This window comes from Chamaea fasciata, unplaced genomic scaffold (assembly GCF_029207755.1).
Source record: "Chamaea fasciata isolate MVZ Bird 193981 ecotype frontalis unplaced genomic scaffold, bChaFas1.0.hap1 SCAF_5, whole genome shotgun sequence".
Taxonomy (NCBI): domain Eukaryota; kingdom Metazoa; phylum Chordata; class Aves; order Passeriformes; family Sylviidae; genus Chamaea; species Chamaea fasciata.
In genome coordinates, this window is record NW_027094090.1 from 32,710,769 (window position 1) to 32,727,850 (window position 17,082).

The 17,082-nt window shown below is 41.3% G+C and overlaps 1 protein-coding gene across 2 annotated transcripts in view; it reads right to left on the reverse strand.

Annotated features, from left to right (window-relative positions):
- The window catches only part of PPM1H (protein phosphatase, Mg2+/Mn2+ dependent 1H), a 129,864-nt gene that overhangs the window by 51,768 nt on the left and 61,014 nt on the right, over positions 1-17,082 (reverse strand). For both annotated transcript variants that reach the window (XR_010720793.1, XM_066183169.1), the window contains exons 3-4: positions 12,650-12,994; positions 5,567-5,679 (exon numbers count right to left, since the gene is read on the reverse strand). Coding sequence is in view for 1 of the 2 variants with exons in the window: in XM_066183169.1 (XP_066039266.1) it covers positions 5,567-5,679; positions 12,650-12,994 (458 nt within the window). In the remaining variant the exon portion in view is untranslated. The remainder of the gene's footprint in view (positions 1-5,566; positions 5,680-12,649; positions 12,995-17,082) is intronic.

Below are 17,082 nucleotides of genomic sequence, written 5' to 3' on the forward strand. Positions count from 1 at the left end.
TGAACATGGTTAAGCTTTTCCAACATTCTGGGCTAGTAAGGATCAGACATCTCCACCTATCAAACTGCAGTGAAGGAGAATGTACAAGGCAGAGACTTGCTTTGCTTCGAATTCAGTCTCTCCTCACTACGCAGATCTGTGAGCAAACCAGACTTTAGGTTATTTGTTGCCCTGAAATGATCAAACATTTTTTTATTTTCAAGTGATTCTGTCAGAGAATTAGTAATAACCTAAAAAAAGGGGATGTACCATAGATTGGCCAAACTACAATCTGTAAGTGTTGCTCTTGCCTCTGTGGAGGCATCTTTTGAGAATCTGGAGAAATAAGAACTTCAGAGAACGAAGAGAAATCCCCACTGATTGCATGGCCCCAGTGTCTTCTTCAGTTTTGCAACTTTTTTTGCCCCATCTTTAGGGAAAGACAGAAAGAAGAATGCTTTTCCAATACCACAGACTGGAGAAGATTAGTAACTAAGTTAGTCTTTCCTCTAGAGACCTCTAAGTCTCTAGTATGAAGCACAGTTACTGTTGTTTACGCAGACACAGATGTAAGAAGACAGAGAAGGCTTAGGCAGACCACTCACAGAAAACAGGGAAAATACACACCCCTTAGATTAGAAGATGAGTAGTTATGAAAAACAGAAAATTAAAGCTTCCTATACAGTAAACCAAAGACTAAAGTCAACTAGTTCTACAATAGCAATATATTAGAACACTTTTCAGTTTCCATCCTTACACAGTGTTAGCACTTCTGGCAAAAACGACCCTGTTGGACTGTCTCGAGGAAGAGGTCAGATACCATGAACCACAAAAATGGCTCAGAATCACCAATTCTGACTTCTCAGAAAGTCTATTTAAGCTTCACTGCCAGTCAGCAGATATGTGGCTGTTCCCATGCTGCTCTCATTTACTTCATAAAAGCAAATTAGGCCCCAAATCTGACTTCCTACAATGAGAACTAACCATGAGGGAAGCAGCTGACAAGGACCATGACAAGGAAAAGGAAGTATAAATGTAGTAAAGTTCAACACAAGCAGCAAATCCAGAAAGAATTGAAATGGTAAACAAATGCAATTTTTAATTCACTATTTTATTATACTGGGAGAAGACTGTGTTATTAACACACTCGCCCACACCTGGTCTCTTGAAGTATCAATGAAGTTACTTCACCTGCACCCACTCAAAACCAACACAAAAATATTCATGCAATGAGTTCCTACAAACAGGCCAAAATGCCTTAGCATTAATTTTACACTTGCAAAAAGGAGGAGAAAATCTATTCTGGACATGAGGATGTATGTTCAAGTAGAGTGTGAATATAACCTGAAAACATAAGTACTGGGGAGCAAAAGCAAGGAGGCAAAAAGATGATAAAAAAGAGCTGATGAAGCAAAGCAAAAAATTCAGTGACCCTGAAAGTCTGTGAAGCCTTTGAAACATCAGGCTTTTTGCTTTGATGCCATGTTCTGCCAATAAATCAAGAAAAGCCCAAGAACCTAGTTGCAGATTTAGTGAGGGTTTCAGGGTGTATGGAAAAGTCAAATCAACTTGCAATGTTCTGCTTCTTGTATAATGATAAAGGCACAGCTTCCCCACGTGGCTCCAAGCACAGCACAAAATGGAAGTGCCTGCAGTCTCCAAGCAGCTCCAGACAACACAAAAGCCAGAACAATGCTTGTGCCAAACATGGTTAATATGATCATATTGCATTACAGTCATTGTAGTGACATTGGACAAATGTAATGTTGCATCAGGCTATACAATAATTGGGCAGTAATCAGTAAAAACATTAAGTCCCTGTTTTAAAACTGCTTCATCAGTAGCTATAAAACAACATCCTAATAAAGAGCATAAAAATAAAAAGAACCGAGATTAACAAGGCGTGTTATGGCAGTTTAGAAGTAAAAGTCACTTCAGCAATATAGAATTGAACAACACTATTTAAAACAATGACCAGAGAAGATTTACTACTCCATATTTTAAAAAGAAAAGAAATAAAAAGCAGCTACTCTAATGGTCTAGTTTTCACAGAAAATATGTCATGCTGGTTAGCAAAATATAGTGCCTCGATGCTCACCAAAAAAAGCACTATATATTGGACAGCTGACTATAGCACTATCAGTCCCTAATCAGATAACCTTGCATGGACAATGCCAATCACTTAAAAGAAGACAGAGAGAGAAAGAAACATTAGAAAAAGCTTGGCCGATATTCAGATATGAATTTTGACTGTACAAGTAGGTATAGTTATGGCAGAGTCCAAGAATGATCAGACAAGCCATTAGAGAATGAAAGCAGTTCCTTCCAAGTTGTTTTTATCAGGCTCTGAATACATCACCTCATTTTTAGTAGGGTTCTGGTATCATGTGCAGTTAACATATAATTATTACAGAACTGTGATTGCATCGTTAGTAGAAGTTTAATTATATCATTGACATTAGTGATGCCATAACATCAAGCTCAATAATAGTTCATAACAAAACCTACAATTAGCACAATTTTTCCTCCCTTTTACACCAACTAAAAGTGTTCAGCTTGGAGAAGCCTAATAGTCCATACAGAAGTGAGCTAGGGCTGAACCTGAAAGGATTGCTGGCTGGTAATTTAGTAATATGGTAATTAAAGTCTTTTCATGATGTAATTACACATCAACTACAAAAGGACAGCTGCTATACAACACTGCCAGGGTACGTGGCATGAAATGATTAGATTTGAGAAGCTTTGGTGGATAAACTGAATACCACAGACATAAGTCTGAGGTATAGCTGGCACCACACAGTATATTATTATTCAAGTCTCACACTTAACGTGTTCTTAGCCTCATTGTGATAGTAAGTTTGTTGCACATACCTTGGTCCTCTGACAGCAGAAGCTGTTCAAAACCCACCTTTAAAAGCTTCTGTTTTGAAGTTCCCTGAAATTATAAAACCTAGCCTTCTGGGGAGAGGCAGTATAACTGAGGTTTGCATGAACCCAAAATGTTTATTTCCCACACAAAACCTTTTCTCACAAATTCCTATCTGTGGGAAACTTGATTTATTTGCAGGCTTTTTCCAGTGGGGTTGCAGAGAGGGAAGAAGAAGAATGAGGAGAGGGGAAAGGCACAAATAAGTAAGTGAACTCAAAGAAACTAAGAACTAAGGGTTTCATCATCTAGTTCCAACAGCAACAAGAGGAAGTCCCCTGTTTGAGTGAAAAACCCATCCTTTTTCTCAAGTGCAAATCACTATTTGTTGAAGTAGTTTCCTTATTGTATTTCTCACTGCCCTCCCTTTTATCTGTACAAACAACAAAGTTGACCACATAAGGCATGAGACAGCAAAAAGAAACATGTTTTTCCAACTAACACAAGTAAAATTTCTTGACTACATAACTGGGCTCTTCAAAATAAAGGAAGCCACTGTGCACCCCAGCAGTGGGCAGACAACCTCAGAGTGGCTTGTCTAGTCCTAAAACGTCCTTTTTTTCAGGACAACAACTCAGATTTTTTTTTACAGCTGTTTTTTTCCCTGTAAGTGGGAAACAGGGGATTTGGTGGGAGAGAGACCCAGACCAACTACACTGATCTACACTTCAAAGCTTTAAAATTTCTTTTGAGCTAAGAAAGTCTAGGAATGGACTTCCCTGAAAATGAAAGATTTTGGAATAATTTTCCTCAGCATACGAGAGAGTTTCTGTGAGGACCATTTGGGAAGTGCAAAACCAAACTATTTTGAATCTGGGGGGACTTTATTTATTACTTATTATTTTAATATAACAAGATGTTAGGAATGAGAATTTGAATCCTGGTTCAAACAACACCCAATCCTGCTGATGGTTTCCTTTTTGATTCCTGCTCTCCCTCTTTTTCTGAAGAGATGTTCTAGGTGGACTTAATGAACACGTAAAATTTCTTGAAGACTTAATATGTTTAACTACAGTTACACCAATACTCTGGCAACCACTCCAGATCACTGCCAACAGGAGTGTCTTGCCCTTGGGCATCAGAAGCTGCAGTGGAGTTGAGGCTGCTCTCAGGGAGCACAGAAGAAATCCTGAGGGAACTGGAAGCAGTCAGTTCCAGTCATTTAAGAACAAACATCTTGGCTACTCAGAAGTAAGTTCCGCATGGCCAGTTTTACATAGCACACTTTTAAGAGACAATAAAGCAAATTAGCCAACTCAAAGAAAGAGACTCAACTGCACTTCAAGTGCAATAGCACAAGAAAACAAGATTATTTCTAATTTAATGGCAGGAGAGATAGAATGCAGCTCAGCTAGTAGTTCTGTTGACACGATAGGTGATCACCTTAAACATGTTTGCAGCTACCATGTGAGCACTCACTTGACATTTGGTACAAAAAGAAGATTCAAATATGTCACTTGTCAATAGAAACTGGGTGAGCAACTTGCAACACATACAGCAAATTTAGCACCTTAAAAACAATCACCAAAGTGAAAAGAACTGGAATTTTATGCACAAAGGATTTATCTGACTTCCTACACAGTGTAAAGCAGCAAGAGGCAATAAAAAGTTTAGGTTTAAACTACAAAACCCTTAACTTTTGATTGTTGTCTCTGTAACTATGTGGGTGTACACACTACAAACACGAACCGTGTGCACAAACCTTAAACACAAACTCATAACCATAGCAGTCTTCACCTAAAGACAATACGGTTCAATATCTTTGCAGATGTTAATTACTCAGCTATTAATGAACAGAATACAAGGGCAGTTCATATTGCATGGGAACTCTTCTCCCTGCCCTGTTTATGCAGTGCACTGCCAAAAGAAACACATGAAGTCTCAAGTCTTGCAAGGAGAGCCACATTATCCCCCATCCAATGTTGGTAAAGGCAGAGTTAGAGAGGGGGAAAGAATGCAAATGAGAGATTTCCAGTGTGCTCCTATCTTTAGCAACATCAGAAGACAAAGAAAATGCTTCTTATCATGAGTCTTCAAGCATCCAACTTCAAAATAAAACAAAGCAATAGCTCCTGAGCAACAGCAATTCTGAGAAATGGACAAGTACATGAGCTAGGAACAGGACAGGGCAAAAACCCTATACTGTGATAGCCTGACCCTCTCTCCTCTTCCCCCAAGACAAGAGTAGCAGCTATTTGCTTACTGATCACTACCTTCAATTACATGAAAATCTGAAAGCCAAATGGCCTGTCAAGACTAAGCCTGGCAACAGGAGCCACAGGGCTTCCAACAGAACAAATGCAGCCTTACCAGCTCTTCTGGGTGCAGTCACCTTGTCAGTGTTCAACACACAATTCTACTGCACACCCAACACCTCTTCTATTTCAATGGCTTTTTAGCACCTTTCCACTTCTCTGCAAACATCAAGTCATTCAGAAACTGCTACAGGACCAGAAGTGCTGTGAGTTTCCCTGACTGCAACCACTGCTAAAGATACTGGAATGCTAGCCCTGGCACTTGCATTCATTTCTGTGAGAAGTGCTAAGTGTCCAGCCAAGAAACAGAATCTTCTTGTGATGCATTTAAGGAACCAAGGAACTCAGAAATACCAGGACTGGGGAGTTCAGGGTGAAGGATTAGATGGGGTGACAACACACTTACCTGCTATCACCAGCGTTTGCCACGTAAAGCTTCCCCAATAAATACACCACCACTAGTGCTGTGCAGCCGCCAGAAATGTTATACACGGTCCTCTCTCGCTCTATTTGCAAATCCTGTGGGAAAAGAGAACAAGATTTATAAAGACAACATTGCAATTAATGCCTGAGAAAATGAAGTCTCCCCTAAAAGCCAAAAATACAACTGAGTCCTTATTAAATTGTATGTCCCCACCGTCTGCCTCTTCCTGCAGCTATGGTGACATGAGCTGGGAGAACAGAAAGTTGAGGAGTACCTATAACTTATACAAAGACGTTTGGGAAATATCAGGTCAGGAGACTGTAAAACATCAGGTACTAAGGAATAAATAGCAGCTCTAAGGGATGCAAGAGAATTTGCTATGGCAAAAGTGCAATGAAGGCAAAGATAAATGAAGCTTAACAACAGGTACCTGGTGGTATAATTGGAGAGTGCTTTACATAGATAGTAGATAATTAATGAGACCCAGCTACAACATGAATAACTACCTACTTCCCTAGAGGAATGCTAGGATTGTGGGGTATACACCTTAAGAACAACAGCAAGATGCACTCGTGCTACAAGGCTACCCTTCAGAAACACAGGGAATGAGTGGATGCTAATCTGACTCTGAGTGGAAGAAATATTACATATTAAGAAAGTTCTTCTGCTTAACAGAAGTGGAGAACACAAATGATACTTATCATCAACAGTCAATAAAGTCCTGGAAAGAAAAAATACACATAAATACACACACACACAAGGACACAAGAAAGCGTGCAGAAATAGAACAAGTAAGTAAATGAGCTACTTTCATCCATATATTTTAAACGAACACTGAAGTGTATGCCAATGAATTAATTTTGCTGTCTGTAGTTTAGCTTCAGATAATAACATGCTACAAATTACCCTTCTCTCCTGTGTCCAGAACCAAATCCCATTTCAAACTGGTCTATCCTTATAATATTGGATTCAAACAAGGAGTATCACTTAAGATCACTACTGCAAGTACTGGCAGATCTTTTCCAGCTAAACCCTGAGTACTTTTATGTGGTTTTTATTATGAATGCATGTTTGCCTCCATGTGTGTGCATACACACAGATCTATACTTCAGCCATTTTCATATGTGCACTAAGAAACAAACAGCTCAAATTGTTCATGCCTTCGGGTATGGAATTTGGAGCTTTATTTTAGAGCTAAATTTATCAGAAGAAAAACATTACAATAAATACAAACCATGACAGCTGCAATTTGATTGAAAATCCGCAGAGGTGGGAGGAGGTCCCTGTCCCATGCTTTGTCTTCAACAAATTTCAGGGGAGGGGGGTGACCAGGGGCAGCAGCAGGGATGCTCAGCAGCACTCGGGCACTGTCCTGAGCCAGTGGGCAGAGGTGTCTGTCACAAATAACTCGCTGACTCCTTGCTGGCCAATGTACATACACCCTATTTGTGCCATGAACACAGTGCTGAGGCACTGTCCAGCAGGCCATCTTCAGCTGTGTGTGCAAACTGCACGTGGCTGCCACAGGGACACAGGTTCTACTGCACTCACCAACTTTTTTGGGGGAGGGTGGGGGTGAATGGTGAGGACCAGGAGGAAAACACCTCCCAGTTATAAATTGTATCTTGTAGAACCTTTGGTCACAGACCTGTTATAAATGCCTCTTTATCTAATCTTACCATAAAGAAGCTGATTCTCCTCCCCATGGTTTCTATGTATTTTTAAATAAAGCTGAAAAGAGAGTTCAAAGGAAGCAGACATTTCTAGCCATCAAAATATTTTAAACTTACAAATACTATGGATTTTCCAAGCACTGTCAGGAATTTTAAGAAACCTTCATTTCCACAGTTCAGAATATCCTCCAAGACCTTCAAAGAACGTGCAATTCCTCACCTGTTTCAGCTTTGTCATTCATATACTTTGCAAGTGCTGGAATGCCTAAATTAAAATATATTTCCTCCAATAAGCAGAATTCAGAAACATCTCTTACGGGAGAGAAGATGGATAATCCTTAGGACCTCTTTTTCAGAATTTCCTTGTCTTAAACTACATCTGTGTACTGGGTTTTCTCAAACCATTGCTGTTGTTTGGCCCTCCCATCTAGAACTTCAATTTACTACCATGACTTGTCAGAGTACATTCAGTGTCACGTATGATTCGGTATTACATGCTTTGCTTGACCTTTTCTTTTTCAGAAGCAAGGAAAGAGGGCAAGGCTGACAGCTAAAGATTTGAGGAGGAAAAATAAAGCAAAATCAAATTAGGCTCACCAATGCCACAACTCATTCTGATGTAGAGACATTAGCTTTTAATGAAATGCTTTGCAACAATGGTGCTGGGAAATCAGTACAAACACGGGCAGAAGCCCCAAAATGCCTCTAAAGCCTTTATGAGTGTAAAGGGGCTCATTCTAGACAGACTGTATACAAAGCTTTCCACCCGGAGAATTATTTCAGAGCAAGCGGGTTTTTGGTGGTGGTGGCAGTTTGGTTTTGTTTGTTTGGTTTGTTTTTGTTATTCCAAAGAAGCAGTTCATTTAGTCGGAGCTGTGCCGTCCGTGCCGGGACACGCGCTGCAGCGGGCGGCGGGTGCTCCCAAGGGCTGTCCCAGGCCTGGTCCCCCTTCCCTGGTGCGGGACGCGGGAGGGCGGAGCACAGCCTGCCGAGGACACCGCGACGTACCGAGCAGGCGATGGCGAGCAGGGCGGCTTTCGGCACCGAGTCCGGCAGCGGCGAGGCGCTGGGACAGCCGCGGGAGGCTCGGGCCGGGCTCCCCGCAAGCAGCGCTCGCCCCGCGGAGCCGCGGCGGGCCCGGCGCGGGCCGCTCCTGCCACCTGGCGGAGGCTGCGCGCAGCGGCCGCCGCTCCCGCCCGCGGGCCCTCCGCTGACCGGCCGCGCCAGCCCTCTGCCAAGGCCGGGTCGCCTACAGGAACCAGGTGGGTTTGGAATGTCTCCAGAGAGGGAGACCCCATGACCTCCCTGTTCCGGTGCTCTGCCACCCTGAGTGTGAGGTGAGGTTGAGGTGAGATTTACTGTGGTTTAGTTTATGGCTATTGCCCCTCATCCTGTTGCTGGGCAGCACTGAAAAGAGTCTGGCACCATCCTCTTGACACCTGCCTTTCAGATATTTACGCGCATAATGAGATCCCATCTCAGTCTTCTCCCGACTGAACAGCCCAGCTGCCTCAATCTCTCCTCATGAGAGAGATGCCCCAGTCCCTCGATGGTCTTTGTTGCCCTGTGCTGGACCCTCTCCAGCAGCTTTCTCTTTTTTGCACTGAGGAGCCCAGAACTGGACACAGCACTCCAGATGCGGCCTCACCAGGGCTGAGTAGAGGGGGAGGATCACCTCCCATGACCTGCCGGCCACACTCTTCCTACACTCTTTCCATCTATCTTTATCCTCAGAGCAGCGGCCTTTCCTCCAGGTTCTCAACCTTGCTATGACAGAAAGCAGCTTTACACACACAGTATTAGGTATCTGGTTTAAAAAAAAAAAAAAAGTTTCAGAAGGCATAAACATAAAATTAACTCCTTAGCATGCATTACATCAAATGCCTGTAATTCCATTTAAACTCTCAATTCTACTAGCTATATAATGGGAGGAAACTTTTTAAAAAGTTAACTGTATAACACATGCCATTTTCTCAAGACTGTTCAATTAATTAAAATGGCACCAAATCTAGAAGCACCTGTCTAGATTTCATCTAAGTAAAAAAACTCAATAAAGAAAAAAATCATACAATGAATGCAATTTATTGGTATACCTTCCAATAAATCATACGGACTAGTTCTTTGCCATTTTTTCCCATCTAAAATTAAATGGAGTTCAGAGCAGAATAGGCGCTTTCTCTCCTTAACCCTTCTTGCAAATACGTACAACATCATACATGCATACAAGGTTAAATACAGGGAAATGACTGTAATTTGATGTTTCTATCCAATATGGAACTGCACTTGGAAGCATTCCTCCTGGCTCCTTTGAACTGAATCTATAAATGCACATCTTAAAACTCAGTAGATGAAAATCAGAGGATTTGATTTATGACACCTTCAGAACTTCAGCTTATTTATTTCCTTTTAACTGGAACAATTGTGATACTGACAATTACTGACATTTACTGTTTTTTAGACATGGCATTAAATTATCTGAAAACACAGCACAAACTTGCTAATCCCAGTTTCAACACAGAAAACATAATACAGATATACTTCAAAATGGGGACAATTTAATTGCTAAATGTCTAAGTTAGGCAATGATGATCTGTGTCAGCTTTCCACAGTGTTTTACTGTATATAGTTGTTAGACAAGAACTGTCAAAAAAAAACCGTATCAAAAAAAGGAAAAATAATTTTTAAAAATCTCTTGAAAGCCATGAATTGCATTTTATTTGAGACCTGAAGCTAAAACAAGGAGACTTTAACTAGAATTCAAAAGCAAGTTGGGGAAAAAAAAAGGTATACTAAATGCTCCCAGGAAAAGGGGGTAAAGCCATCATTAGATAAACCTGTCAGGTCGGACTCTTAGAAAAACAGTATCTTTATCTACCCATTATTTTCAACTCAGTTTACAAGAATCCTTTGCAGCAATTGGTGTTTCAGGAAAAACCACCGAGAAGTCTGCCAACGTGTCCAGGAAACTTGAGCTTTCACCAAGTGCCAGGTAAACTGATGCGTTCTGCTGGCACAAAACCCTTGTACACGTTGCACATCTTGACTGTGCTGACCTAACTCAACAATATCCATGACGGTCCAGTACAAACAAGGGCTGATTAAACAATGTGCTGTGGAAGAGGCCCAAAGTCTTCATGCAAAGACTAAAAGGAGTAAAAGCTAGCAGGAAGTTAAATAAAGGCAGGAGGAAGATCAAGCACTGCAAGCACAGATGAGACACAGAAATGTTGATTTTATGAATTGCTCCCTTACACAGATGAAAGATAACACTCTTTTGCCTAAACCAAGTATAGGTGCAAAATTCCCCTCAGAGCTTAAAGTAGATACGATTTCATTATCTACTACTTTCCATAAGCTGACCATTTTTATAAGCTTTCCTGTAAAACTTAGTGCTGAAATTACATTGCATTGCAGTAGTAATTTGTTTATCAAAGACAATTATGAACTTCAGCCCTCTAATATAAAGCAAGTGGGAGTTAAGATACTGGATCTGTAGCATATGAACAAAGATCAGGGAGGAAGATGTTCTGTTTAGTTCAGTTTAGAAACAGAGAGAACAGATTAGTATGAGCTATAGAAGGAATACCTAAACACCATAAGTGTAGTGAGTTATAAAGGGTTTTTGCACTTGTCTGCATCTGTCTGCTCCCAGAAGCCCTCACAATCAGATCTCTGAACATAAGCTGAGATGGTCTTCTGTGTGAACACCTACCAAAGACGTGAAATCAAAAGAAAGCAGTGCAGTAACAGCCCTGTTCACTCCGACACATTCAGGGAGGAGGTCATGGGTAATGCACATGCTGCTCTCCTAAGAGAGGTAGAGTACTTGAAACAGCCCTTCTATACTCTGTTACTTTCAGTGCCCAGTCCCACAAAACTCTACTTCTCATCTTGCCTGCACTTGGAGACAGTTTCAACAGGAGAGAATCACCTCACGCTTTCAGAGCCTGGCACTCTTCTGGCCTCAAAATGACACCAACTGAAGCATGAAATTGGTGTTCCTCTTAAGTATGCTCTGAACCCACAAGAGCACAGTGGATGGACACAGTCATCTTCTCCCTCATTCCTCAACAAAGAAGGGAGCAATCTAGTCTTCCCTTTCTGAAAAGTTGTGCTAAACAGAGAGATTTTCATGCATACTCCTCTTTCTTTTCATCTAGCAGAAACTGAGCCCACTACCCATAAATCTGCCCACACAAACCTTCACTGAAATATGCCTAGGCCATGGCTGTGAATGCTGCTCCTGGACCTACCCACCTGCAAGTCCAAACCCACTTGGTGGGTCTGCTTGCCAGCATTTCCTTGGGAAGAAAGAACAATCCAGCAAAAGATAATTGTAATTCAGAACTCAAAGTGAAGTACTACTTGTAACAACAACTGTAGTATCTAATTAAATGCATGTACTGGACAAAATTCACATACATCAGGAAAAACAATGATCAGATAATTTTTTTCAGACAACAAATAAAACCACTGAGAAACACTGAATAGTTCACAGTCCTTCTTTTCAAATAAGAGGCTTTCCTGAAAACTACAGCAACAAAATTAAAAAGCAAAACAAAACAAAAACAAACAAACAAAAACCCCAAAACAAACAAACAAAAAAAAAACCAAACCAAAAACCAACAAAAAAACCCAGGATGAGACCTCCCAAGACTAGATCCCCATGTACTTGCTGGCAGGCTGGACCTTTGCTCTGCCTGACAAGAATGACTTTCAGTAATGTGGAGAAGTGGAGGGGGAAGTTGTGGAGGAACTACATCCATTACAGAAGAGGAAAAAACCAGCTTCCATACAGCAATAAATGGATATTCTCTTCCCATAGGGTCATGATTTCCTGACAGTTGTTCAGGCTGTACACAAGTCAAGTGGGTGGCAGGAATGAACTTCATGCCCCACTCACACACAAAATCTGCCTCAGTGAAGAGCTGCAGACACTCTACAGTCACTACTCCAACACCAATGTGAACTATGGGTCATTGGACCAAGCAATCTTTAGTGCTGTTTTGGTAGGGCAACGAGGCTTTATGAAGTGCATGCCCATATCCTCAGCCTGATAACAACTGCCAGTGCTGAAATCTGCACTGTAAGGCAATAGTGATCTTTATCTTATAAAAAAGAGGGGGAGAAGAAAATTAAAAAGAAGAGTATCATACATTGAAAATTCAAGTAATTCATAACCATTGCCACAGTGCTACCTGGGAGTTAAGATGCAGCTCCTGCCTCACAGGGATCTATCTGGTAAGCTGTTGAGGCTTTTAAACAGTTCTGTTCACACTCAAATGGTGCCAAAGCAATGAAAGGGGAAAAAAAAAATCTAAATCTTCATTGGCTCCAGAACATGTGACTGAATGTGAACAACAAGGACTTTAGAGCCTTGAGACATACATACCATTTCCTTGAATGCACTTTCTATGGCCCCAATAACCAGGCACTCATGTGGGATCTTCTTCTCAGTGAAGAAGCGTGTTGGAGGCGTGCTGGGCGAGCCCGGGGCTCCCACACCACCACGCAGGGAGGCTGCCCGTGTCAGTGTCCTGCTGTTGGTGGATGGGTTGTCAGGCTCCTCTCCCAGGCAGGTGGGTGGGAGGACAGCTGTGTTCCTCAGGATGTCCACGATCTCCTGCAGCTGCTCCAGGATATGGTGCTGCAGCAGTTTGGAAGCGACCACAGCTGCCCCTGACCCAGCATGTCCATCAAACAGGGACCAGTAGTACAGGTTGATCCCATCTGTGTCCTGGAAAAGCAAGAGGGTGAGAAAAGGAAGGAAAAGAGATGGTCACTGTCACACAGTTGTGAGCAAGGTGACTGGTGGCACAGAGGCAGCAGGTGAAACAGATAACTTTCCCAGAGGTAACATTCTTTCTGAAATGCAGAAATACCCACAGTGTCAGTACAACTCTGGTTGAAAGAAAGATGCTTATTTTTACCACACATCCCCACCATGATTTTCTTTTCCTTAACCTCTAAAAAAAAAAAGTCCAAGAAAAAAAAAAAGGAATGAGAAAGGCTGAACTTACAATCTTTCTACCTTACAGCCATCATAGGTTGTAGAAGAATAGCATTTGAATATATGATAGACCTACCATCACGAGAGATCAAAATTCTACACAAGACAGCATCTGATATTTAGTGACAGACCTTCTTTTTTAACTAGGCATGAGACAAAGGACCTCAGTTTGACATCCAGCAACAAATGTGAGCTCCACTTCCACAACTGGTCGATAAGGTCCATCCATGCTGGCAGATGGGACAACTCAGGCTTTCCCTGCCTGTGCCAGCCCAGGAAACAGCACCAGCACAGAGGTCCTTGAGGATGATAGACACAAGTGGGATCAGCTGCATTTCATAAGATCCAGCCTCTACTTTCACTGTCTGGTTCTTCACAGTCCCTTAAAAAGTTTCCTGTATAGTACTGAAATCAGTGGGGTATCCTATTGTTTAGACAGGGCATTAACCCAGGGCTGGAGACAGAGTAGCTCTGGGCATCACAAGCTCCAATGTGCCTGGAAAATACCAAGGAGCCATACTCTTGATAACCTCAACTTTTTTAGGGGAGAGGAATTCACCTAGCAATCCTCAGGTAACCATTTAAGGCATGATGATACCCACCTTTCATGACAGCATATTTGGCAGCAGCATAGGGAAAGGGTCTTTCCTGTCTTTCTTTTCCTCTCAATTTCTTCTAATCCTGCACCTTCTCCCAGCTATGCAGAAACAGCTGCTAGTGGGGCTGCCTTGCAAGTCGGATGTGGGCGGACTAATACAGATTTAGAAAGAAACAATTTTGCAAGGGACAGGAATGAGGCTATACTGTTGTAAAATACCTCATAATAAGAAAGCATAACCTAGATCTCGCTGCAATCAAGTAACCTCAAAATTACATGTGCATGTTACACTGTGGTCTAATTTAGGAGGACAGGTGTGATTTGTTTTGTTCACCCAAACACTGCTCCCTTACACTACAGATCAGCATGAAGTCTAGGCACCACCTGCATCCCAGCACTTCATGTACCAAGCACTGCCTATTTCAAATTTATAGACAGGGCTGTGGACTGCAGCTCCTTTTACTTTCTGCTGTTTCAGCGGCTCCACTAAGATGCCATGATAATAAAAATCACTTAAAATTCAAGGTGGGTTTTTTTCTGCATACAGCATTGCTGATGTGGTAAAGTTCAAATATATTCTTAACCACAGTATCAACAGCATAGTCATCTACGCAGCAGAGAGCTCCTCCAAGAAGAGGAATTCATCAGTCCCTCATGCACTCTTCATCTCATTACTGAAATGCTGTGTATGGGGGTAGTGTCCTAAAGTACTGTTTACTTACCACAGTAAGGATCACACAGGATACATCCTAGAATGGTGGAAAAAACATGTGGCCACATTTCCGAACATGGTTCCTTAGCCAGACACCACCCCCGCACTTACCCAGCCTGGTAAATTCATCAAAAAACCTGTTGTGAAACTTCCCACCTGAAGGCAGAACTGGCAGCTGTACTACCTTGCTCTGGGCTCAGAATCCCTCCAAGTTCACAAAACAGCTGGCTGTAAAATTCTGCATAGCTAATTTTTAACAGCTAACAGGATTAGTAATTTAAAAACTTCCTCGTAAAAATAGATTGCTATTCATGTAAAATATAAAGTATTTTGCCAACAGAAACAAGTTTTCCAAGGAGAAAGTATTTCATCTGAAAACTGAAACTATATGTTCAAAATGACAACACTGCCTCCTAGGATTTGTATATCAAACCACCACTTCTGCTCTCATTCTTGTTTTAAGAGTTTGTTTCCCTGGCCAAAATGTTGTGATGCACCATGGATAATGCTTCCCCAGTTTTTGTCCTCATGTTCTTTAAAGGTGCTACTCCTTTGGAAATGTGCTCTATTTGGGGAGAAAAAACCTCAAGGCATTTCAACTCTGATTGAGATTGAAATATTTTACCTTCCACCAAAAGGAAGATATTTTGTCATTGTTCTCGCCCTGCCTCCAAACAAGAACAGAAACATAGAAATAAGAACAAGCTTGATCCACCCACCATTTTCATGAGTTCTCCAAAGCAAACTCCCCAGCAAAGTCTGTGTTACAGCTTTTCAGAAGATACAGGAAAACAGTTATTAACACAATTTACTCTTATTATTATGATCTCAACTCTGAATATGTCCTACACTGATCAAGCCTCATGTGAATTTGGGAGTTAAAATAAAGATGAGACTGGGATGCTTTAAAACATGAAAATAGCCCCTGACAAAAAGAGAAATTGAAATGTTACTACTTATTTCCTCTGAGCCAATGAGCAGCACAAATTTGGACAGAGAAGTTCACATGGACCTGAGCTGTGTTCTCAGACTCTCACTGACACATGTCACTGTGGCATGGCCACATCAGCTATGGTGGTTCACTGACCTTGTCCTTTTTGGAGTAGTAATTCTTGAACAAAGAAGATGTTGCCACCAGTTCAGCTAAGTTCAGACGTCTACACTGCACACCTCCAAGGTGGTTCTCTAAACTGCTTTTAATATTGGGTAGACAGAAAACCCCCTGCATTTTCAGGCTATGCTCATGTCATTCCAAAGTAGATTTATTTCTCCCTAGCAACAGCAGAAGCACTCTAGATAACTGTAAAGTCTGTATTCTAAGCACTCAGAGGAGATGACTACCATAATGCTGCTCTCATACAGACATTCTGTGTGAGGTGCTCTAGGGCCTTAACTTCAGCTGGGATCTGCAGGCATTACTGTAACCTAAATATTAGTCTTGAAAAACTTCTATGTATTCCTACAAAGCTTCATTTACTTTTGACCTAGCAAAGAGGAAAACCACAGATAACCTATTAGCTGTCTAAAAAACGAAGAAAAAACCTCTTTTTCCCCACCCCGAGAATAAAAACAGCTCCTCTATTTGAAAGAAATTAATTCCCCAAAACCACACCTATTCAATGGGAATTAAAAATACGATGCAATTAAAGCAGTGACTCAGTGAACAAACAAGAGCCAGAAGTCAGGGCACACAAATGAGGCAAAATGCACAGAAAGGTCCTTGCTTTTCCTCACACAGATGAGATGACCTCTGCAGCACCAAGAGATTACCTGATTTGGTGTGCATATGCATTGCTGTTTGCTCGCTTATATTTGGGAGCTTGAACTTCTCAAAAAGAACTGACATTATGCAAGCTCAGAGAACAAGATGTCTATTTTTACTAGCACTGGCAGTATTCTGCCAAAAGTAGTCTTTCAAACACCAGTCTTCATTTGTTCTTTTATCTGGACAGGATCCTCATATAGGAGTGTGGTCAGCCACCACAGTGATTTATTTTAGATTTTCATTCAAAAGATTCTGACCTAACAACAGGCTGAATAACTACCAGAAACATGAAGAGAAAACAAATCCTTCACTGCACTGACCTTACAATTAATTTCCAGAATGTACTAGGAAATTTAATAAGCTACAGGCTCCTCAATTGTTGACGTAGCTTTCAGGAAGGTTCAGCAGACTCCTGGGTTTTGCAATTGTAAAATATAATTAAGACATGCAAAGCTTTGGGTCAAGGAACAGACAAAGAAATCATGAGAGAAATTGCATGTATATACACACATAATTTGAGCTCAATGATATGAAGAAAAAAAAAAAAAGGAAAAACCTTCAATAGCTAGTGATCAATTTGGGACATGCTTTTCAGGTAAGCTAGAAAGCAGTCTTACACTGCAAACCTTTAGATTGTTGTTATGGAATTCCACAACACACAAATAAATCATGCTGCCACTAAAGATTTATTCTGCGAACTATAACCTACCCTGACTATCATTCCAGACATGAACTACAGT